The 22727-nt window shown below is 41.6% G+C and overlaps 1 protein-coding gene across 1 annotated transcript in view; it reads left to right on the plus strand.

Moving 5' to 3' along the window:
• The window catches only part of ITPR1 (inositol 1,4,5-trisphosphate receptor type 1), a 182507-nt gene that overhangs the window by 38729 nt on the left and 121051 nt on the right, over window positions 1-22727 (plus strand). The window contains exons 4-10 of the mRNA XM_074603193.1: window positions 13157-13272; window positions 16724-16810; window positions 18385-18543; window positions 19794-19892; window positions 20360-20443; window positions 20527-20673; window positions 22015-22110. Of these exons, the coding sequence (XP_074459294.1) occupies window positions 13157-13272; window positions 16724-16810; window positions 18385-18543; window positions 19794-19892; window positions 20360-20443; window positions 20527-20673; window positions 22015-22110 (788 nt within the window). The remainder of the gene's footprint in view (window positions 1-13156; window positions 13273-16723; window positions 16811-18384; window positions 18544-19793; window positions 19893-20359; window positions 20444-20526; window positions 20674-22014; window positions 22111-22727) is intronic.

The raw sequence follows: 22727 nt of genomic DNA on the forward strand, positions 1-22727 counted from the left end.
TTTTAGTTGCTTCTGCTGTTTCTGAATGCCAAGATCTTGCGTAGAAAAGGAAAATTTATCTGAAACCTGATTAAATTAATCTGAAATCCTGAAAATTAGGGCATAAACCTGACATAGATCTGGAAAAAGATGCTGAACCACCTGACACAAACAGAAAACAGTTTTAATACAATTATGATACAAATAATTGAAAAAAAAAGACAGTGATTGAAACAAATGAGGGAAGAGAAGGGACCAGGAGCAGGCAATGTTAAAAGAGGACTTCAGTGCATTTTTCTGAACTGCGAAGGTTATTGCTGCTTTGAGGCTATTGACAAAGGTGATATTTGTGAACCAAGACGACTGTCTTCGCTGATTCTATGCGGATATGAGTGTGGGATGTGTTCAGACCGTGATGCAGCTGGTGTTATTTAATAGCTCTCACCAGCCTATCCATCACTTCTGAATCCAGCTTTCTTCCACACTGATTGATAAGTTATCATTATGTCAATAAGGCAGCTTGAAAGATGGCTTGAAACATCGAAAATACCTAATTATTGTTCTGTATGGAAAAGGAAGTTTTTAAAATGGATGTAGCACTAAGTGGTTTGCATGCATTTATTTTCTCTAGATTTTTCAGAAACAAATACAGGTAGGGATGTATGTTGTTGGTCATGCCTTGGGGGTGAGATGGTAACAGCACAGTCCCTTTTGGTGCTTCCTTGGCAATGCAAATGCCTTGATGCATTGTTCTTATGGTCCGAGGGCTTCATTACAGGATCAATTAAAGGATGGGAAAATGCAGGACTCTCAGTGTTAAGGAAAAACTTCGTCAGTGCATTAGTGATAGCTAGGTAAAGGTTTAATCATTGTTTTTTTTCCCCCTTTTCCATTTTTCAGTTGATTAGTGTTGCTGTGAGGCCTCCCAGCTGTGGCTGTCAAATGCCACACTAATGTACAGATATGCTCATCTTTCTGCAGCTGGCAGGAGAGGGGACCGAAATGAATGGGTCTGTTGATTCACACACACTGTGAGAATGCAACAATTAATAGGCTTTGAAATTGAATGATTGGTAAATATTGTGTTCTTGAAGGTAAACTGGCTTAGGAAGCAGTGGTACATGGGATTGAACGCATGGGTGGATGCCCTGCTTGGCTTTGGTAGGTGCTGGCGTGAGTGCTGCAGGGAGGAGTGCTAATTAGAAAGTGACAAAGCGGAGCGCCTGAGAGCGTGGGGCAGGGGAGCTGCTGCTTTGGGGGTGCAGCTGGTGTGTCAGAGGGATAAGAAGAAGCCTTGAGGTCCATCGCTTGCATGTTCTTACTGCGGTGTCAGAATAATGGCAGGGGCTTGAAACTAGATGATCTTTAAGGTCCCATCCAACCTAAACCATTCTATGATAATGGTTTTTTTTTTGGTTGCTCTTGTCTCAAGGATTTTAGGGAAATAAGGCAGGCATTGTCATGGGAAGTTACAGCACCCAAAAAAAACCTTAATAGTTTGACAAGAAGTTAAAGCAATGAGACCAATGGTTTCCTTTACAGATATGTTTTAACTCCTTGAATTATTGTATGAAGCTTTTGTGTTCCTGTTGCAGGTTCTTGCAATCTGTTTTTCAGGATCAAAATCGGTTATGATAAACTGAGGAGTCCTAGAAGCTGCTATATCCATTGGAAAATAGACAGCAAGTTAACACGGAGTGTTTATTTCTGCAAAAGGCTTACACTTGGAGCCTGTATGAAACATCCCTTAGAGATGGATGATAGCACGTTCTACTTCTGTTTTCTGGAAGTAATGAAGTAGTAGTGCAGGCTAAAATAAATGGAATGACATCCATTGTTATAAAAAAAAAAAAAAAGAAGAAAGAAAAGAAAAAACCCAACTCAGTTTCTTTTGAGGTTAGAAAATGAACAGTATTTTCTCTAGCAGTTCCACTGTTGTGCTTGTCCTCATCTAGCAGCATATTGGCAGTGTTGTACAGCAGGGTGAAACGTGTGTCAGTCTGGGATGCACAGTGCATTTTTGGGATTTGGATTTTTGGTTTTGCAGGGTCACTCAGGTTATGGTAAGTGCCCCATCAGCATCTCTTTCCAGACGTAATCTATGGTGATTCTTTTGCCTGTTGAGAATGACGGCATTGCATTGCTTTAAAAAAAAAAAAAAAGACCCAACCAAAAACCACCCCACCAAACTGCAGTAAGAATGTGCTGTCGGCTCCCGCTGGCTGGGATAAATGCCTTCAGGCCTCCGCTGGCAGGCTCTGCTTCCGCTCGTGGTCGCTGAACATTTGTTCTTCCCATTTGCAATCCGGTGGAGTGAAGCTGACTTATTCACATTTCTATTATCCAGCTGTCTGGCTGTTTTACTGCAGCCTGGCTTTGCTGCTCTGGCTCCCAGCTCTCGCTCGCCTTATTTGGTCAAGCAGAGCTCTTCAGCGTTCCTGGAAGGGGCTGTTTTACTAGTTCTGGGACTATTTTCCACTTTCATTTTTGATCTCTAAAGCCATAGATTGCATTTCAGCAGCGGTGCTGGCATAGCTTAACTCTTCAGTGCTGTCAAACTGGAATATTGTGCTTTTTAGAAGTGCTTGAAGTGTTTTATTCCCTGCTGTAACTCACTGGTATGCTGCTGCGGACAATCTGAGCAGAGGCAATATATGGCAGCACTTGTGTTTACAGCCTATATATACCTTGTCAGCATAATCTACTTTTTAAAATGACAACCAGAGTGCGATCTTCAGGGCTAAGGTGACGTTATGGAGGACTTGGCCAAATTTTAATTAGCTGCATGATTTGTTGGTGTCTTCTGTGCTCTGCTGCTGAGAAGGGGAGTGGCGTAGAGCGACGGAGTGAGCTTGGAGAGATCGAGTAGCATCATTTGATAGGCTTCAGCAAGAGCATCTCTGGTCCCCTGCCAAAAGGATGGTGACTGTTTAAAGTAGAGAGAGGGAGAGGGCCTCAGTAAGTGAGGTGGAAGACTCAAGCCAAGCCTAGGAACAGAAAGCGAGGAATAAAGTTTTCAGACTCAGAAAACAGATGTGGACGCGGGCGTTTTACTCTCTTTGCCTGCGAGTGCAGCGCAGTTCAGCAGCATGACTCTGCTCTATTCAACTCCAGGGTGGCGTTGCCTATAATTAAGGCAGGTCTGGGCTTTTTTGCATTTATCTTTGCTTCGCTAAGCTCTTCAAATAGTGCTGCTCTGGTCCATCTGTAGTCAGTTTACTGGAAGTCTGAACATCCGTGTGGCAGCACACACGCATTATGGATGCTGCCACGCTGATGGTAGCTGCGTTTTTCACAGCTGCCTCTCCTATGCAAGACCCACAGAGAAGGTGGTGACTTGGGAATTCACTCTGAATTACCTTGGAAATAGAAGAAAGGATCTGAAAAACCACATTGTCGTTCAGTGGGGGCACACGTCAAAGGCTGCACTTAGTTGGCTGCATCCAGGGAGGAGGAGGAGGATGGGCACAGCAGCAGTGCGGTAGGAGAGGATTCGGGGATTGCAGGAATCACGGTTTGAATAGAAGTCGTCGATGCTGTGCTGTTACAAAAAGTGCAATTGCTGCCTTGGAATATATAAAAAGAAACATTGCCAAAAGACATAGTAATTATTTTTTTCCAATTTTACTTCCTGGCAGAGCCTCAAGTGAAGTATCTTGTTTAGTGCTGCACCTCATACTTCCAGAAAGATATGAACCAGCTAGAGAAAATCCAGAGGAGGGTAATGGTCAGGAACAAGACCGATTAGTTTTGCATCTCGGTAGCTGTGGGACAGGGAGAAAGGAGCCCGCAGATACTGCAGGGGGAGGGAGAAGTTCTGTTCTGAATGCCCACGTGGAGAGGGAAAGAAGTAATGGCCTTAAATTGTAAAAATAAATAGGTTAGATACAGAAATAGTGGAGCGCTGGAATAGATGACCTCAGGCGATATGTCAGGAATGGAGCAGGCACCATTAATTCTGCCTTTGGGAGGGAGGGAAGAGCTCAGTGAGCTTTCCGGGGCTCTGCCGGTCCTGTGAACCTGGGTACGGGGGATTCTGCAGAAGGCAGTGGGGCCGGGGTGTTGGAAAACGGCATTCCGTGCAGAAGGAAAGAAACAAATAAGCATTTCAGGCAAGGGATCCCAAACACTTCATTAGTGTAATAAAAATTAAAGCACTGAGTTCAGTTTTATTATTTCTTCAGTTCTTCCAACCTAGACTGCAATAATATTATCAAATATTTATTTAACTTCCCTGTATCTTTTTTCTTTTTTGGCAATGTGGGTTTTCCTTAAGCCAAATGCATTTAAAAGCTGAAAATTGAGTTACTTTATTGAACGGCTGAAAAATTTGCCTTTTGTTTTGTGTGATGCTGCGGTGGCTCGTTTCTTAAGACACGCATGCAAAGCTTTCTTAAATAGAAACAACTTTTATTATGCTGTTCAGTCACGTCAGCTCTGGCTAATAGCATAACTGTACTCTTTCCATACTGCTCAACATTGACGCTTTCAGAGAGTGTTTGAAACTTGATCTTTCTTGTTCTTCCTGTGCTTGGACTGTTGAGCCGTTCCCTGCCTCCTGCCCCCACTTCCCGACCCGTTTTGAGCAGGAACTTTATTCCGGAAAAGCAGGAACAAGTGAAGAAGCAAACGTGAAAATGAAATCCAAGGGGTGGGGGTGGTGAGCAGTCAAAATAAAACAAAATACGGCCAGCAGATGACTATACTTTGATTCACTGCTAGTGTAAAATGCCACTGATGCAGACTGAAAACACCCAAGGATTTTGAGGAAGAATGTCCCAGGGTTCACGTTCTGAGACTCATGTTTTAGTGCCTCGCAGGGAGATTTGTCATGGGAACTGTTAAAAGGGAGATAGTGGGTGGCTTCCCCAGTTAAGAATACAGCACTCAGGACTGGGACAAAGGCTACAGCCACGACAATTTACTTAAAAATGCCTCTTATGCACATCAGTTTGCTGAATTACTTTCACATAAAGTATGAATGCTTCTCCTTGTAGTGTGTAAGGCTTGGTTTTCAGTGTTTGTGGGACAGAGGGGGTTGGCCTTTGGCCTTGCCTCTTGGCAAGGTTTGCCTTTAGCCCAGGATTTCTTTTCGTGCTGGACCAGAGACAGATATGAGCTAAGACAGTAAAAACGTTCACTGAAACCAGTAGCTTTCTTGAGAATCCTGGCTTGGCTCAAATTAATGTGTGCAGTTGTGAAGTCTGCTCTTGGATTTTTTTTTTCTTTTCTTTTTCCCTCTTCTCAACATTAAGAGGGTTTTTTTTTTTTTCCTTTTTTCCCTGGCTTGTATTTGTTACTAGCCAGGAGCTATCATGGTGCTTTGACTTTCCTAAAGGTTCTTGAGTTTATTCTTGGCTTAATTTAAGTACTTTCTCTTGGTCCAAATTATCCTTGTGTCCATAAATAAGACCTGCTCCTTAATGTTTTCAAGGTTACCTGGCATAGTTACACTCTGTCATAGAATCATAGAACTGCCCAGGTTGGAAGGGACCTTTGAGATCATCGAGTCCAACCATCAGCCTAACTCTGACAAAAACCATCACTAAACCATATCTCTAAGCATTATGTCTGTCCGTCTTTTAAGTACGTCCAGGGATGGTGCCTCAACCACTTCCCTGGGCAGCCTGTTCCAATGCTTAAACCCTTTCAGTATAAAAATTTTTCCTAAATCTAGTCTAAACCTTGTCAGTTTTCTCTGAAGAAACTCAGTGTGATGTTGTCTTGATAGATCTCCTGTTGCCGTGTGTCTTGCCCATCCAAGGACACGTTCTCCATCTCAGCGACAAGGGGGCTGCCAGTTTTCTTGTGTTCTTTAACCTGACCCCCTAGATGTCCAATGGGATATGTTTTAGTTAAATGCATCAGTGTGTTTTTTATTTTCTTGTGTTGCAGTCCCTTCTGGCTCTGTGTTTTCACGAAGCATCTTCCCTCAGCCTTGCTTGAACCAGAGACTGAAAAACGAATCTGGTCTTTCCTGCAAATGTTTCCTTTTGGAACTGCCTGTATATCCAGTGTCTAAATATTTCTCTCTTTTTGAGTAGCAGTTTTCTTTTTGAAGGAGACCAAAGAGGTTACATGCAGAAATAAAACAAACACTGGTGTATTCTGAACTCTTTGGTACCTAAGATGTTTACTTAAAGGTGCATTTGTCATGTTAGTCTTTTGGTAGTTTTTTGGGTGCTTTGCTGCCACTGTGGTCTTGAGAGCTTTGGAGGGTGTTTGCTTGGAGCGTTGATGTGTCTGTGCTTTGGTTCTTAATTTACCCCAAGACATGATGATGTGTCCAGAGCCTCACGAGGGAACGTTCCCTGCAGGTGAGGAGCTCTGCCTTTGCTCTTCTTTGTTAGAATAAAGTTTTTTTGCTCAGTTTTCACTGAAGGACAGTAAGTTTTGGTGCGTCTAAAATGCTGTATTTATTATTGTAAAGTTATTAACAATGTTATGTGGAGTCATTTGCTAACTTGTTATGTGTTCAAAAAGCCACTGCTTTTTAATTAATGTTGCATTAATGAATGTTGTTGATTTAGCGGGCATTGATATTCAGCGTCCAGCTCTCAGGTCTGTAATTTTTCACTCTGAAATCACTGTCGCAGTCTCCTCCCTTTGTTTGGTTTGAGACATCAGTTCTAAATTAATAACAATTACATTATTTCCTATGTTGTTACAGCTTGAAAAAATGAAGTAGCAATTTCCATTGGTAGAACTATGCATAAAATGAGTACAATGGCAAGAGGGTGGTTACCCTTGTGTCTTGCAGAGATGAATCGAGGGCGGTTATTTTAACATAAAAATTAAAATGTATTTAGATCATAAATCATTCAGGCTCTCCATTTAAATGCTGGTTGCAAGGGTGATTTTCCTCCTTTATTCTGCTTTAAAAAGAAAACCATTGAAAGCCCTTGAAACCGGTAAGATGCGACAGCATGCAGAAGGGAGGTAACGGATTTCACAGCAGCAGAAACCTCTAATATACTTTGTCATGTAACTAGTTCAGCGTTGGAATCCTGAATGGTGGGGTTGCTTTGCAGTGACATGTGTGATTGCGACAAGACCTTTGGGCTTGGAATAAAAATGCCCTTCTTACCCGCGCTTAAATTTACCCCGCTTGTGGCATGGCAGAACTGTTGGCAACGTAAGACTTCAGTCATCGCCTTCCACTGGGCTAAATGGGTAGAGTTTGGGTTTGTTTTCTTGCTCGCTTTGCTGGAGCTGCAGATGGAGTGGTCTCCGCCGGGACAGCAGGTCAAGCGTGTAGTGCATCCCGAAAAAAATAGGTATTTTTGAAATGGTTTTCTGTGTTCCCAGCAAAGCTTGTTCACTGCAAATTGCAAATGAAAGGATGTCTTCTCATCACAAAGACAGTAATTTCAGTAAGATCAGGTTCTTTTTTTTCCTCCCTCTTTATGGAAATGCAGGAATGATTAATAATCAACACATTTCTGTAGCAGCTTTTGTTCTATATTCTTTGAACCTCTTAGGCTGTCATCTATTCATTTTAAACCTCAGAAGGAACAAGTATAGAAATAGATGAGGTAGTAATCCGAGGGCTTTTGAGGAGGTGAAACTTGCCTGTGATTGAATATATGCATTTGGTATTATTCTGGATGCCTCCTGCTTGAAAATATTTCACTTAAACACAAAAGAGGTCTTCATTTTGTCTTTAAATAAATAATCTCTTCATCCTATGGAGTGTTATCATCCCTGTGAGTGTATTAAAGCTGTGCACCTTTCATAAATATAAAGGCAAGAACTTCTATTTGCAATGTTTCCGTCATTGCCAGCTATTTTACTACTTCATCTTCTTTGCTGCTATTTTTTACATTTAAAATAAAAAAATACTATCCTTATGTTTATTCTCTACTGGGAGCAGGCTTTGGCCTTCAGGAAATATCAGGTATCTAAGTATAGAAAAGTCTGAAGAGAAAGCTGCTAAATTTCAACAGGGAATTGCTAATTTTCTTTTAATTTTAGTATTGCTGCGCAAAAAGGAGTTTGGTTTTTTTCAAGTAACGAAGAAACAGCTGTGTTGGTGTTAAATATTCAGTGAGTTTTGTAAGTGACTTATTTTAATATCTTCATCTTTATAGACTTCCCTCATCTGAAAGTGCTCTGAAGTATGAAGATATTTGAGAGGGGGAGTAATTTTACTTGACTCTTACCTTTCTCCAGTTGGCATTTTGTAAAGTCTGGGTCTGTGTTTAAAAAATGGAATAAACATACCTTTTTTGCCAACAAAATATTTGATGCCCGCATTCTCTAACTGCAGAGGAGTTGAAGACTTTCTACTAAACGCTTAAAATAGCTGGGGGAGATTTGGAAAAAATGATGAGTGGTGTGTTACACAACCAGCCTGGCTGAAGCTGAAGGTGCTTCCAGATCATTCAGAAACGAGCGTGCTAGAGAATGGCACAGCAAGCAAAAGGAGCGAAGGTGGAAAGTTTTAATAGTAGTTGGTGTCCGCAAAAAGCTTTGGATGTTGGCAGTGTCAGTTTAGCAGCTTTCTGAGCTGTCTTCATATACCGAGGGTAGAACTGACCTTATAACACTGCTTAATGCCCCAGGCGGTGGGAAACCCTCTGAAGGGAAGGCTGGAATTGTGTTTGAGGTAGGTATTTCTGGGCAACTTGGTGTGAAAGAAGGTGACGGTATCTTGGTGGGCTCTGAAATACTTCTCCAAATCATTCCAGCCTCTCTGAAGTCAGTGAGTATTTGCAATTTTGGACAAGTCTTGCATTATATTTTATAATAATCTTACTAACATACTACCTAAATGCCACCTAAATTCCCATGTGACAGAGTCCATTTTAAAGAAAGAAAGGAAAAAAATCAGTCTGGTGGGGTTTTTCATTTTGCTCTGAGAGCACAAATTGTGTACCTGGTGGAATTGAACCGGACAGGCAGAGGGGACAGGGTTTGCCCGGGAGCTAAGTGGAGGGAGCTTGCTGATGTTAGGGGATGCAAAACGGTGATGGGCTGTTTCTTAACTCAGGTCCTGCCTTTGTGAGCCCAGATGCTGTTACCACTTTGGAGGGACTGACCATGCAATAATGTCCACTTGCCCAACAGCAGCTTATCTGCCCCCATGCAGTGCAGGGCTTGTTCCCTGCGGGCTGGAGGTAGAACCGCTGCAGAGGCTCAAGGTTGGCTGAAACTTTCCATTATGGGATGCTTTTCCAGGCTGATGTTTATAAATTTTGCTGGTTTGGCTGATTATTATTTTTTTTTTTTTTGCCAGGTACTTTTCCCAGTTGTGTTTTTAAGAAAAGATCTGCTTCCCTAAAAAGTGATTGGCAAAATACTGTGTTGATGGTTTAGGAAAAAAGCCCAGCATTTTTTTTACAATGTTCTGGTGCCTTATGCTTTGTAGGTATAAGGTGCCTTGGATGATGAAGCTGGGAAGTCTTGGGAGATGAGGATTGTCTGGGCAGAATTTAATCCAAAACATAATCCCTCCGCAAGCATTAGGTGGAAACCTGTACATTGCTGTCATGGGGGGAAGAGAGAAGGGATGGATCAGTCAGTTGTTTGGGGGGCAAATAAATTAATTGGGATGGAAGTAGAGAATGTGACTGGGCTTGGACTGACAGGAAAGGCTGCAAGTTTGGAGACTCTGACTGGGTAGGAAAGCAGCAAGGTCTAATACAAGAGAAAGGATTGGAAAAGGAAGAAGAGAAAATAAAAAGCGAGGGGTAGAAAGAATTGCAGTTGACGTAATGTAGCTGGGAAGCTTCTCTCTTCGTTGAACCCCAGAATACTTCAGAGCATAGAATTTTCTGGTGTTTCCGGTATCCTTGATTCTGATTATTCCTCTGTGATGCTGGTACAGGCAGAGGATAAACAAACATCACTGAAAATATTTTTGTGAGCTTCAGGTGGCAGAGGCCCATCTGGGGCCCCAAATGTCCAAACTTGTGAGAGCCTTAATGCGTCACACGGTGCAGTTATGCTCTTACTCTGTCCACTTTATTAGATGCAAAGCAATTGCTGATGAAAGAACAGGATTTAGCTTGGAAACATTGAAATGCACACTTAATACATGTCCATATAACCTTCATTCATCATCCTTGTGCCATCTGCGTGATGGGGTGGTACACAATTACGCAATCACTATTTCCTGCAAGACCTTTGTTGGGTGTTCAGACTCGATGATGTGTTGTCGTTTCATCAGCAGTTACGTAGTATTTTATTTTTATACTTACTCAGTGTGCAATTCTGCCATTTTTCACTGTATATCATGAAGATCTGAATAGAAAATGCATTCCTTTATGGTTAATATTCAACAGCGTATAATAAGATGTAATTACTTTGCAGTAATAGCTTTATTTATCACCTCTGCTGTGTGGCTAAAGCTGCTTGACTCTGTGATCAGAGCAAATAGCTGATTGTTTCAGCTGCTTTGGCTTCATTTTGCATCTGTTAGAAATAGACTTCACTTCCCTAAGTGTAGTGTCTGACAAGTAGTCGGTTTATCTTACACAGTCATCACTACTCGGGGTTGCAGACTGTTGACCCTGCTGGTACTCAACTAGTGCATCCTTGCATGTTGATTTTTGTAAACATAGAAGCCTATGGAATCTGGAGATCTAGAAGTCTTCTGGCCATAAAGTTCATGTAGTTTGACCCATGGTGAAATACACCCAGTACTACTCAGCCTCTGGTGGCCATATTATGGTGAATAAGGCTAAGTTTAACTCCTTAGCCACTTAAGAAATAGATATCATAGAACAAATATTAGGAAAAAAAAAGTTGCGTGCTTTTCATTGTTTGTTGTAGATGTGTAGCTTTGTAACTAGGAAGAGAGCCTAAGAAAAACAAATTACGTTTTCCCTTCTTGCATTGGAGAAGGTCAGACACTTGCAGAGCTCTGCCCCATGCTACTGGGAAGGGAGGGGGTTGCTTGCAGTTAACAATGTAGAAGTTAGGCTTAACTTGACAACTTTCTTGACTGAAAAGGATGGAAAAAAGTACACTTGCACTGTGACTAAATCTAGCATACAATTAATTCTTCTATGGAGTTCTGTGTGTTAATTGCTGTCATTGTGTGAACTGATGGTTTAAGCAAAAATAGAAAATTTTATAACTGGTGTGTTGCTTACAATGCATAGTCTTAGCTTAAAGTGCCAGCCTGCAGTGGCTTTTTGAATCTATTTGGTGCTGTCAATCTCTCTGAATCATCTTTATGTAAATGAAAAATACATTGAAGAGAGCAAACCTGGAAAGTGTGGTTTGCACTTCGTTTTCTACTTTTCTTGTTCGTGCAGAAGCTGTAAGCTGGCAGTGTCACAGTGGAGGTGAGCAGTTCTGGGTAGATGCAATTAAATCTCCATCCACGTACCCTTGGCTCTTTCTCTCCTTCCCTAGTAAGTGTCACTCCATTAAAGGTCCCCAGTGCTGTACCCAGCTCCTACCGTATCTCTTGCTGGTATCCTGGGCCACCAGCCCAGCAGGCTGCAGGAATTGCTGTAGTGGTTTGGGACAAGTCGATCAGCCCATGTGGCTGTCACTGTGAGATTAAATGACAGTCTGCCACCAGCGCTTCTCCCCGTTAGAAAGGGATTTAGTTTTGAAAAACAGACCTTTATTCTTCTGCAAAAGGTGTTTGGTATTGCCTAGTGTGCTCCAACGGTGCTTTGAGGCTGGATCAGATGGGCAGGCAGAGCGATGTCACATAGGTCTTTTCTTTAGGAAGGGCATGAAAAGAGTGACGGTGTCCATCTCAAATGGCATTACCAAGTTCTGTCTCTAGCGGAGATCAGCCCCTCCAGCAGCTTTCATAGAATCACAGAATGGTTTGGGTTGGAAGGGATCGTGAACATCATCTTGTTCCAGTGGGCAGGGACACCTCCCACCAGACCAGGCTGCTCCAAGCCCCGTCCAACCTGGCCTTGAACCCCTCCAGGGATGGGGCAGCCACAGCTTCTCTGGGCGACCTGGGCCGGGGGCTCACCACCCTCAGAGTGAAAAATTTCCTCCTGATGTCTCATCTAAATCTCCCCTCTCTCAGTATGAAGCCATTACCCTCGTCCTGTCACTACATGCCCTTGTAACTTTAGCCTCTGGCAGAGCTGAAATGACTTGTCTCCAGTGTGGGGTTTTTCCCTTTTTGGTTGGCATCCATCCAATGTATTTGTTAGCCAGGGAGCCCAGAAGGGGAAGATAAAACCCCCGGGTAGGTCTCTCCTCAGCTTACTGCCTCCCAAATTGTAGTTCTTGCCTGCAAGAACACACCAGGAGCCTTGAGAAACACTGTGTGAATTAGAAGCCTGAAGCCTCACATCCACGCCATTGCCAAAGAGGCACTGGAACAGCCCTTCTGGCTTTTCTGGCACTTTGTTTAAACTTCTAAGCTGCTACTTTAGGCACTGGCTTTGAATAGCTTAATTTATTTTTTTGCGTGTTCCGTTGCTTAGCAACAAAGAAGAGGAAAAATAGTAAACGCAGCTAATTTGGTTTTATTACTGATAAGTTAGCATCTCTTTAATATAAAAATGTATTTTTAATAAGACTAATGAGCTGCAATTCCTGGCTTTTGCCAGGCAGAATGTTAAATAAACAATGTTGATGGACGGGGTAAAGAACCCAACACCCCAAGGGGTTTAGTTACCTGGAACTGTGCTTTGAATGTCTGTGCTTGTGTGTGCTATTCTTTGGGGGTATTTCTATGCTGTTGCTACTACTTTATTAGGTGAGTTTCTCCAATTCTTGTGCCTTCTTTTCCCTAGGAATAGAAGGGATTTGGTTTAAAAATTAAACAAACCAAAAATCCGAACCAAATAAAAAAAAACCCAAAACCTCCAGCCTAACATTAATTGTGTGAAGTAGTATACCTGCTAAAGCAGAAAAAAAGAAATGTTGTAAGTGTGTAAAGTGGATTGTTTGCCTGGGAAAGCACTGAAAAGCGTTACCATTTTAGTATGGTAGTGGTTTTGACTGGGACAAGTTATAAATTTTCTGGTCTTGCATCAGATGTTTGGCAGCAGCAGTTAATTTTTATCATTCATGGGGCAACATTCCTGTTGCTCAAAAAAGCATTTGTCTGTTCAAAAGCTTTTTGGAATTTGTTTATAAACGTTTCCTTGCTGCTGGAATACTTGGACAATGTTAGCAGCAAAAATCCAGATAATTACGAATGGTTGAAGCAATCTCTCTGTTTATTTCATTTGTTTTTTTGTAGATTGCTTGTTCAAACTATGTCCCATGAACCGGTACTCTGCTCAGAAGCAGTTCTGGAAAGCAGCAAAGCCAGGAGCTAACAGCACAACTGATGCCGTGCTACTCAATAAACTGCACGTAAGTATTGATGTTTGGGCTGCTCGTGATCAACACTCTCATCCATACTGCTTGAAATAAGTATTTCCAATCAACTTGACACAGTTAACCAGGAGACACTAAGAAAGGATATAGAAATCAGTATACAAGACTCTTTTGGGAACATACATTGAGATTTAAGTCTTTAAACATGCTCTGATTTCTGACAATGTGCTGTTCGAGGTCTGTGTGTCCCAGTATCTGTATGTACGGTCCTGGGTCAGAGTCGTGGTAGCCATTTAAGCTGTTGTCGTTAACCTGTGCTAACCTGTAGTAGTGCTCTATGTGGGCATTTTGGGTGGTAACAGCATAAAAATGGGACCCTTCAAACTACGCAGAGTGGAGGATTCTCGAGCGTTGCATCTTGACGTGGGAAGTCGTGGGTGTTAGTTGTCCTGATGGATGCCATCGGAGCTACTGGTTGGATAAATCTGTCGGGATTCCTCAAACATAGCTGCTGTTGATACATGTAAAGGTTGATGGGTAATTATGAGTAATTATAAGGCCAGACAAGCCTCTCCTTCCTTATTAGCTTGCAGTATTTAATATTTTCTGGGTAAAACGTTGACATTCAGCAGCTGCAAACCCAGTAAGGCAATTGATTGCTGTTTTTAGAGTTCCTATATAAAAAAAAGCCAACTTAACTTAAATACCATCTGTTGACTTTAGAGTTAAATAAACTCCATGTTTATGTTAAAATTACATAGCTGGAGTACTTCATGTCAAAATTACAATTCTAAATATTTTTAGTTTCTTTAAGCCTATATTAAGCTCATTGTAGACTGAAATACAAAATGGCCCTGTAGGAGAGTGTCATTTGCTGATTGCCATATGGCTGCTGTGCTCCTGCACTTCACAAAGGCTGGCTGTTTGACTCATTTTGCTTCTGAAAACATAATTTTATAACCTAGAAGTATTAACTTGGCAAGGAGAAAGCTATTTTGGTACTGGCTGTAGCACAAAGGTGCCGCATTTCTCCTGATAAAAGGAGACCATGCCAGCAAGCTTTAAGTAACGGGGGGTTCTGGGTTTGGTTTTTCTGGTGTATAAGGGAGGGGGAGAGTTTGTGCCATGGGTTATGTGTGTGAGTTCATGGATTTTAAGAGAAAGTGTGGTTGAAATATTGCGTCGTGTAGAAGAAAAATCCTGTGCAATTGCCCTGGATTACGGTGTCATTTGAAGTTGTTGTCTCTTTCCTCAGTACGTGCCAGTCAGGCGATTGGGACCTGGTCCTATTCATCTGACGCTTTGCCGTTTTGTGCTGGGGTCCCTATGGAAATGCAGGATTAGATTTTTCCAGTGTTTAGCCCCAGCTGAGCGATGCTTGTACAGAAATGTACCCCCATACGTGAAGTGCCTGCTTGATTCGGTGAAAGGATTTGAGTGCTTTGCAGTTTTATTGGAGATTATTTAATATGCATCACTGTGACGTAAAGGCTAGTCCTTTATGTAGCATGTGCCAAATCAGGTCTTCGGTGACCTGGGAGCTGTTGCATGGCTTTAAAATAATTTGGCCTCATGTATGTCACTCATATTTCTCACTTATTTTCTGCCAATCATATGGCTGCCTGTGGCATCTTTTCCATTTGTTGGCACATGGAATACCCTAAACCCCCTGTGTTTTGTATGATACGTACTTGGGGGGCTATGCCTGGAAACATGTACATGCAATTGCCTGTAATTAGATTTCTTTATCAGTGCATATAATTTCTAACGAAATTGGTGATTCAAGATGTATTCATCACACTTGCCTTTTTTGGCTTCTGTTTGTCCGCTGGTGGAATTTATTGTCTGCTGTGGAGCGCTCGATGCTGAGGTCAGGTTATTTTAAGTTAATGCCATTTAAGGGATTTAAAATCTGGGACACTTGTCTTTCTTTGGTATCAAGAATCGGTGCCGGTTGAGAAGCTGACATCTAGTGGCCAGGGAAAAGGATTCCTTCTTGAGTGATTGTCAGTTTGGTGTGTGCTTTTGAAATGCATCCAAAGTCTTAACCATATTTTCACAGAATACGCTATTTTCTTTCTCTATAATAAATGTGTCACCCAGTCCAGAGCAGGCAGGGAATTCCTGTCTTTGTGATTGCTGTTGATATTTGAGAGGGCTCTAGTGTCTTGAAGAAGCCCCTTCTCGACAGAATACTTTTAAATCAAAAAAAAAAGTTGTATTTCAGTAATAAAGAGAAAATTATGCTGTATTGTATTTCTGAATGTACTTTTGAATTTGAATGAGCAGCTGTATTCCAGGTTCTCCTGGAGCAAGAGCCAGCTATCATACCTAGCGCAACTTCTAAAAATAGCACATTTTGTGTAAGCTGAAGATGCTGAAATTTTATAACAGCTACAGATGGCTCTTCCTTTGCAGTAGTTAAGCTTTGTCCTGAGTTATTACGGCTTTACTTTACTACAGTTAGGAACTGCGGGCACTTTCTTCTCCTCCCGGAGAAAACTGCACTTACTATAGTTCTTGAGATCTGAGAACCAAGCCATAGACATTGATGCTTAGCCTCCAAAAAAGTCTAGTTTTAAATTACTCTACCACCAGATATCATTTAAAGAAAATACAGGTATTTTTAGTGAAAAAATCATCTTTCATGTTAATGCAAGAGAGAATTTCTTTACAAAATGAAAGGGTTTAAAAACAGCCTGGGCAAAATAGCTCACTTCTTTCAAAACAAGACAAAGTACAAAGGCTAGTTATAAATTAAGTTATTAAATAGAACAATATATCCCTATGATCATTCAATTTTTGCAAGGGCTTTCCCTTTTATTACCATGTTAGTGTGACCCAGAAATGCCCAGCTGTATTTTCGCAGCTGGTCTATAACATAGCGCGGGGAGTATCCGTCAGGCTCGTGGCGTACCAGCCCTGTGCTGCTGGGAGTTGGGAACGTGGGGATCCAAAGCTGCAGTGGGCATTCCTAAATGTCTTCTAAATGATCCTGCTGCATGGTGAAGATGATTAGAGTCATTGTGAAAAGACAGGCTGTGGAAAAGTTGTGGCCTATACTGGCACCAAAACCCCAAAGTTTGGGTCTTTTTCTTTCAATTTGTATAGAAGTCAGTAGAAAGTCATATAGACTGCCTGGCTTGAGTTCTTACCCATCCCTTTTCGCCTTCCTTCCAGAGGTGTGGTGTTTTCTTCTCATGGCGTGTCTTCTCTCTTGTCTTGAGTTTTTTATCTCATGTTTTATTCCAAAGTTTTGTCAAATTCTTCCCTAATTACGGATTGGTTAAATGGTGTATGTCTGTCTTCCTAACCAACGGAACAAGGAATTGGAAATGATGCTGTTGGAAGTTGGAAAAAGGAAATTGCGCTGTTTCAGATGCTCACTGTTTTCCCAATTCTTTGAAATACTCTTAAAGAACCTTGAGTGTTTGGCCCCATGTTTTATAAATCAGTCAGCAATTGAATTGTTCTCCTTTAATTTCAGCATGCGGCAGATTTGGAAAAGAAACAGAATGAAACTGAAAACAGAAAGCTGCTGGGAACAGTCATCCAGTATGGCAATGTCATCCAGGTAGGCTGTGAGCATCTTTGCAGGCTATATAGGATTTTGCTCAAACTCCCCTGCTCAATGCGACTTTAAATTTCTGGAATTCGTGGACAAGAATCTGTAGCTTTGCAGGGCGTAAGAGTGTCCTGAAGCGGGATCCTGTGAAGCAAGAACTGGGCTTATAGCTACATATAGCTACAATGGAGTAACTTTTTTCGTTATGGGTTAATTGTGTTTTTTTTTTTTTTTTGAGATCACCATGTAATTGCTTTCTTCAGAAATGCTCGTTAGAGCCTTCATTAGAGTTGGCCATGTGGAAGTTGGCACAGGCACCGCATGATGCCAAATATGGTCCCTCACAATGAAATCTTGACACATCAAATAGTAAACTGACACGGAGAAGGAAAATCAAGCCATATAAGTCATTGCAGTCCATTGAAGCAAAGGATATGCTAGATCCCGGGGAATGAAAAGGAAAAAAATGAAACCAAATAAAATGGAAAGTACAATACTTGCATAATTAAAAAAGACAAGTCTTTAATAAATGGTGAACATAACACGCAGAACATGTGGGTTCACCCAAGCAGACCTGCTTCCACAAGGTTGAGTGCCTCAGCGCTTCAGAAGTAGGGATTAGTTACCTGAGCGTTTGAGTCCAAGATTAAGAAATTCCTCTACAAATGGCTTTTATTTCATTCCGCTGAGCTAACATCAGCCAGCCGAGGGGGTGGCATGGGCATGGGCAGATGGAGTGTCTTGGTGCAAGGAGAAATTGGTTGGCTGCCCTTTATAGCAATTGCGGGATTTGGAGAAACCTGATGGAGGAAGGGAAGGGAAGTCTCTGCCTTGGTTGAATTAAGTTTGCTATTGGCCTATGTGTTTGAGGCAAAGAGAAATGTCTTCTAATGCCAAAAGAAAAATAATAATATCCATTTTTGGTTGGACTACAAACATTAACACTGTTAAGAACAGTGTTTTTGCCCATGTTTTCCCGTAACTCCCAAATGTTCTGTGAGTAGTCAAAAGGCATGAAAAAAAGCGCTTTCCATACAAAACTAAATTTACTGGAAATTAAAAAACAATTGTTTGGAGCTGGGCAGGTTGGGAGCTGGGCTGTGACTTGTTTCAGCTTTCCTCTTCGTGCTGATGGTGCGCAGTCTGCGAGGGGGTATGCAGCGGAGGCTTGAAGAATGGGAGATTTTGAAGAGAGTCTTCAAAGCATCAGTCATGTTTTCTGTTAGATCAGACAGAGCAAAGCGTCCTTACTTCTCACCACCCCCTTCTTACCAGGAAAAACCACTTAGTCCCCAGCATTTTACAACTTTTGATCCTGGGTTTTTGAACAGGCTGTTGTAAAGTGACAAGAGCATTTCTAAGTCTTTATCGTTTGCTGAAGAAGGGACCGTTGGATTAGCTGAGGATGTTTTGTGCTGTAGGACTGTATTATACTGAAAGAAGTGTAAGTGAAATTGTGCCTGAATGCATCAATATTTTTATATAATTTAGTATAATACTGTGGTTATCTTATGCACACTCGCTATTTATTGAGGGGAGGAGAAATGAGCATTCTTAGAACTGAACTCTAATTCTTATTCTAGCTGCTTCACTTAAAAAGTAACAAATACTTAACAGTAAATAAGAGGCTTCCAGCTCTACTAGAGAAGAATGCTATGAGGGTGACCTTGGATGAAGCTGGAAATGAAGGTTCCTGGTTCTACATACAGCCCTTTTACAAACTGCGTTCCATTGGAGACAGCGTAAGTGCCAAGGGGAATATCTTCACGTATTACTTTGTGCGCAGCTTGGCAAAGCTTGTTTCAGGAAGCCTGTCTTGCAATTAATGAAATGCACAGATCTTTTAGTGCGTGATGTTGCAGGAACAACCTTTTTCCTATGCTGTCATGAGGGGGAGGAAAATTGCTATGGTAACTTGTATTTTGGAAATGTGGAATGATTTAATGTTGGAGGGAATAAGGGACCTAATTACGCTAGCCTCTCACAATTCCTGCCCAATTCAAAATGGTAGGAAATGTTGAGTTCCTGTGGTAGATTTGAAACAAATAATCAGCATCTCGGTTTTCGATGTTGTCAGTTTGAAATCAAAATTCGTCATCAATTTGTATATAAGGAATAAGGTGGTAATGAGGTTCAATGGTGCTGTTCATGGGAAATCTGGAAAATAATTTGTTATGAATTAAATGCATTGCTGTTTTAATCTCTTTTTTACAAATCTGAGCCAGCTGGGTATGCTGTCTGCCTAAAACCATGAGGTAATAAGCTTCAGTGTGGTACGTGGTGTAGTCCACATATATATTGGGAACCTAAACACAGCGGCCTTTATCAAATAGGAGTAATTTATCCTGTAGAGTAGCCCCATACGTTTCCATGTGACTGTTCCTTTTCTACAGACGCACACACATGCACAGGGTAGCGCAGTCTTAGTGGCCAGTAAGCTCTTTTAAATCACGCCAATTCTCAGAACTTTATCACATCGAACAGTTCTTTTCAATACAGAAAAGGCTTTTTGGTTTTTAGCTTAAGTAAGACTTTGCCCTAGAAGAAGGGAAGAACTGGACCTTTACTGCCCATAATAAAGTGCATTTGTCTTGAGTCATATGCCAGCCTGGTCAAAATCAGATTTTACAAATGAAAGTGTGTCTTGAAGGAGGAGGATTTTTGGCTGACCTTTTGCTGTAGGAATTATTTGTTAAATGTTAACCAACAAAACAACTTCATGGAAAGCATCAGATAGGTTAGTTACCAGAATTGCAGTCTGTCTGTCTTCTGCAAGCCTGAGTCCAATAGTATAGGATTTTTTTCTGGCTGAACGCCTGAGTACGATGAGCTAAATTCTGAAGCAAACAGATTCCTGGTTTTTGTACTCAGACTGGCATCTCTCCAAACTGCAAGAAGGTGATTTCCTCCCATCGCTCCCAGTAAAAAAAAAAGAAAGAAAAAGAGCTTTCTCAGGTTGCAGGTTTCGGTCTGATGCTGCACTCATCTACAGGTTGTCATCGGAGACAAAGTAGTCCTGAATCCCGTCAATGCTGGCCAGCCTCTCCACGCCAGTAGTCATCAGCTTGTCGATAACCCGGGATGCAATGAGGTAAGGGCAGACCGACACGGCTGGAGCACTGTACAAACCTCTGCGTGTTTCAGCAAAGCTGCTAGGACTTGTGTTTTATGAAAATCAGGTTATCAGTAAGTTGGTTGGTACCTGTGGCATTGTGGTTATCTCATTAATTGTCAACTTGATATAGCTGTCAGACTTTTCTTGTATCTGTTGGGCACTGGACAGAGGTTTGAGTTTGATCTCTTTTGCTTGATTGGCTGAAATTAATTTTTTTCTTAAAATTTTTCTTAAAATGATGTGTAGCTAGTGACTTCCTAGCAGGTCATCTCTGGAGTTACTTGTTCCAGAGTAAATTCAGAAAGGGCTTTCCTCCTCTGGAGTAACGCAACAGGGACTGCAGTATTGTGTTGAAAATTGTCTAAAAGGTAAAGCAGTGCTTCGTGGCAGTATCTTGTGCAGGCACAAGACAGTGGGACTAATGATTTTAGTTCTCGTTTTAGGTCAACTCTGTGAATTGCAATACGAGCTGGAAGATAGTCCTCTTCATGAAATGGAGTGATAACAAAGATGATATTCTCAAAGGGGTAAGACTCAAAACTCTACTTGCTTGTCTGTTGTTCAGTGATGGGTAATGCCCATATTGATTGTGTTGTCTGGACTTTGACAGGGGGACGTGGTGAGACTGTTTCACGCAGAGCAGGAGAAGTTTCTCACTTGTGATGAGCACAGGAAGAAGCAGCATGTCTTCCTGAGGACGACGGGGAGACAGTCGGCCACATCTGCAACCAGTTCAAAAGCCCTGTGGGAAGTAGAGGTAAGAATTGTAACCCAGGCTGGGGGTGGCTTTGTAGTAACAATTACTGTTTCTGTTTAAAAACAGTGTACCTGGATTTCTTTTTATAGGTAAAAGTCTTCCTGGTATTAGAAGTTTAAGATTAAAGTTCCTTTACTTACTGTGCTTTCTGTGCAAAATCAAAGAGGAGTTCTGATCTCTAACGGTGCAGCACATAGCTCTCAAATTCAGGTTCTTGACAATTCAGAAAAAGGGGACAGGAAGCATCTCTGAAGTCATTTTCTTACCCATCACTAAAGTTTAACGCCAGCGAATAATTTCAACTCTCCTGCTGAGTGTACCCAACGCTCTATTTTTGGTGTGGAGTAAGTGATTATGCACATCCTCATTTGATAGGAGACTGCAGCCCTTTGCTACGCTCCGTGCATTGTTTGTCTGGACCATTTTTTTCTTTACTTGGCTTTTAAGTAGTGTGACTAACACGTTGGCCATCGCTGCCTTCTTAAAATATCCTCACTTTATCAATTAGAGTAGTTTTATGATTTTAAGTGTTTGCCATGTGAACTGCCTTTGAGAATCATAAAATTAATTGTGTTTTTCCATATTCTCTTTCTAGAAGTATCTGCTTTGACATACATTAAAAGCCTACCCAGAATTATCATTAGATGTTACAACACATCAGTAATGTCTGTCGTAACCGTCCTTGTGTATGCAGTTAGTGTTGGTAAATGCGAGGCAGAGGTAAGCTAGGCCTTCCCCGAAAGGCACAGCTCGGCTGCGCTGAGTTTTCCCTGAGGAAGAGGGTGTACCCTCAGAGAAGCTGATATGGAGTAACACATCATCTGATGTTGGAGGCTCTGCTTGCCACAGGAGAAGCTGGAGAATAGTCTTTAAATTCCTTTGTACAACACCATTATGTTTGAAACATTTCCAAGTGTCTTCCCTCACACACTTTCAGAAGGCCAAAAATCAGTTATACCAAAAAGGTAAAGGATTTGTTGCATTTCTTTAGGAAGTTTGTTTTAAGACCTAGCAGCACATGCACATCTAAGGCACCTTCTCTGCCAACTTGCACCATAATCTTCCTGCCGTGACTCACCAGACTCCAGTGGAGTACCAGCCACGGTCCGTGCCTTTGCAAACAGATATTGTCACTTGTTCCTAAATTGTTGAGGTGAACTAATTGTAGTCTGCTCAAAGTATCTACTGGACTGTGTGTTGTTCACATACAAAAGTTTGTTTCCTCTTTTCTGAAGCTCCTCATTCTGTTTCCTCTTATCTGTACGTGAAATACAGTAAATGCTGTGTTTGAAAGGGAGGTCACTGACATACGGTGTAAACGTGGTTTCCCTTTCCTTGCAGGTGGTGCAGCATGATCCTTGTCGTGGTGGTGCGGGGTACTGGAATAGCCTTTTCAGGTTCAAACACCTCGCTACTGGACACTACCTAGCAGCAGAGGTAGGTGTTAGGACTTGCTTAGGAACTCTTCCTTTCCTTCCATGGTATTTTCTTCCTGTTACACCTTCTGAAATTCTCTCATTTTCTGCCCTAAAAATATACCCAGGGGAGGGGAAGGAGAGTGGTGTTTGGGTCCTCACTATTGATACAAAAGTAGGTGGCTAAACATAGAGAACAAGAGACTTGAAAGAATACCATGGTACAGGGGTAGCCTTGAGCTTTTTTCACTTTTTCTATGAATTCTAAAGGCTGTAACTCTTCCGCAAAGAATAGGCACTAAATAGTATCCTGTCATGTGGGCAGTAGAATCAAGATGAATTTATTAATAGATGACTAAATTGTAAATGGCTGAGAGCCTTTGGGGAAAATGAATTCAACTATCGTTAGTTTCTCTTGAATCAGTGATTTCTGAGCGGAATTGTAGAACTGAGTGTAAAATGAAAATGCAGTTAGACTTCAGACCCGTCTTGTGAGAACTGCAGATGAAGCTTAGCTGTCCAAGCACAAAATAAATAAATCTTTTTCTCTCTCCGTAATGGGCATCTTTCCCTCCTTGAAATAAGATTTCAAGACATTTTATTTAAAAATAAGAATTAAAAAAGAAGTCTAAGGGTTAT

Source organism: Larus michahellis, chromosome 10 (assembly GCF_964199755.1).
Source record: "Larus michahellis chromosome 10, bLarMic1.1, whole genome shotgun sequence".
Lineage (NCBI taxonomy): Eukaryota > Metazoa > Chordata > Aves > Charadriiformes > Laridae > Larus > Larus michahellis.